Source organism: Macaca fascicularis, chromosome 2, assembly GCF_037993035.2.
Source record: "Macaca fascicularis isolate 582-1 chromosome 2, T2T-MFA8v1.1".
Classification (NCBI taxonomy): Eukaryota; Metazoa; Chordata; class Mammalia; order Primates; family Cercopithecidae; genus Macaca; species Macaca fascicularis.
The window spans coordinates 5,883,776-5,885,751 of NC_088376.1; the positions used below are offsets into that span (position 1 = coordinate 5,883,776).

General features: G+C 39.6%; 1 protein-coding gene across 1 annotated transcript; it reads right to left on the minus strand.

Moving 5' to 3' along the window:
- Positions 1 to 242: 242 nt before the first annotated feature.
- LOC102125436 (large ribosomal subunit protein eL42-like) lies at positions 243 to 653 on the minus strand. The gene has a single exon (XM_005545391.5). It carries the CDS (start codon positions 625 to 627, stop codon positions 364 to 366), a length of 264 nt encoding a protein of 87 aa, XP_005545448.3. The 5' UTR covers positions 628 to 653; the 3' UTR covers positions 243 to 363.
- Positions 654 to 1,976: the final 1,323 nt, after the last annotated feature.

Consider the following 1,976-nt stretch of genomic DNA (forward strand, 5'->3'; position numbering starts at 1 on the left):
ATTTTGAAAAAACAAAAACAAAAACACAAAGATGGTGTGTGAATGGGTGCATTGCAGAGGTGAGCAATGTCCTAGAGTCAGGGAAGTGGAAACTGATCCTGGGCACCAAGCATGGTCCTGTGAGGACAGACTGGAGAGCACAGCAGGCAAGAACTGGATAAAGAGTTTCTGTGGGTCACTTTGGCAGCCAGCTTAACTCTGTGAAGGCAATACTGTGAAACTTTGAGAGTGTTATTTGGAGGCTTTTTTTTTTTTTTTTGGAACATAAACTCAAGATTTTATTGTCTTCATAATAAAAGATGACACTTAGAACTGGATCACTTGGCCCTTTCTCTTCTTATCTTCTCCCAGTTCAAAATGCTTTCATCTTTTAATAGCCAGCATTCTCTTAGATCTGCAGTTGGGCTCAACACACTCAAGCCTTAGCACAATCTTCTTTGTAGTTTTAGACTTTTTCCGGAAAATCGGCTTAGTTTGCCCACCATATCCACTCTGCTTCCTCTCATAACGCTGCTTTCCCTGGGCATACAGAGAATCCTTGCCCTTCTTGTACTGTGTCACTTTGTGGGGTTGGTGCTTGCCACACTTCTTACAGAAAGTCCGGCGGGTTTTAGGGACGTTAACCATGCTTGCGAGAGCGATACCGGCATGGGAAGAAAGCTGGAGGCATTTAAATGATTGACCATGTACAACCTAACTCATTCGTCTACAGTTATTATCTCACAATTTACCCAATCTCTTATATGTAATAGATTTATCTGAGCAACTGGAAAGCCAGCCTTTCCTCAAATAACAAGTGCCATTGTAATTCGTGATGAATAAAGGCTCAGAATGATCTACCACAGTGATTTTTCTAAACACTTGTGATTTTGTGTATATATCATTAATAATTGTCTTGCTTTTGGCAAAGTGGCCCTAGAAAAGTAGTAACCATCCTGAATGATTTATTTTATTTTGATAAATAATATATTGGCTTGGATGAGAAAAAAAAGAAACTCTCCTATCTTCCTTTTGATTATATTCCTTTGGATCACAGGCTCACCTTTCTCCCTGGTTTAAATATAAGAAGTCATCCTATTTTTGGAAGTAGTTACTTCTTAATTCTTCACTTGATTGTTATAATATTCTTAGTGATTTGGGAATTAGTGTATTTATGTAGTTGTCTAAGTGTTCATCAAAGTAATAAACTCACTTCTAGGTTTAAGTGTTTCTATTTAAAATTCTTTAAGAAATTCATCAAATATGTGTGTGTGTGTGTGTGTGTATTTATGACACTACTCTTTTAAAAATACCCAGAGCCCCCAACTGACAACAGTGAGAGAAGTGAATAGTTGATAGGACCTGGCCCTGGAATGCAAGAGTAATGGATTCTCCAGGGACTCTGCCATGTACCAGCTTTGTGATGCAGGGCAAGTCACATACCTGTTCTGAGCCTTGATTTTCCTTCAAGACAAATCCTCACCCTTTCCTGACTCTAATGTAGTAGTTCCCCTTTATCTGTGAGGGATATGGTCCAAGACCCCCAGTAGGTGCCTGAAACTGCAGATAGTCCTCAACCCTATATATGGTATGTCTTTTTGATTTGAAAACAGAGATGACTACTAAGTGATTAACGAGCAGGTAGTGTATACAGCGTGGATATGCTGACCAAAGGGATGATTCATGTTCTGGGCAGGATGGAGTGGGACAGTAGAAGATTTCATCACACTACTCAGAGCTGGGTGCAATTTAAAACTTATGAATTGTTTATTTATAGAATTTTCCATTTAATATTTTTGGACCCTGGTTGACTGTGGGCAACTAAAACCCTGGAAACTGAAACCATGTGTAAGGGGGGAACTACTGGAACTACTGTATTTATTGACTGTGTGGTGTGGTGCACTGCTCATACAATTATGCGTGCTTCTCTCACAAAGCTTAAAGCCTAAAAGGGTAGGGGGGCAAAGGCTCTCCAGCAGTTTAAGTTATCATGCTCA

Coding starts and splice junctions, on each gene's coding strand:
- LOC102125436 (XM_005545391.5), bottom strand. CDS start 627: ATGGTTAACGTCCCTAAAACCCGCCGGACTTTCTGTAAGAAGTGTGGC.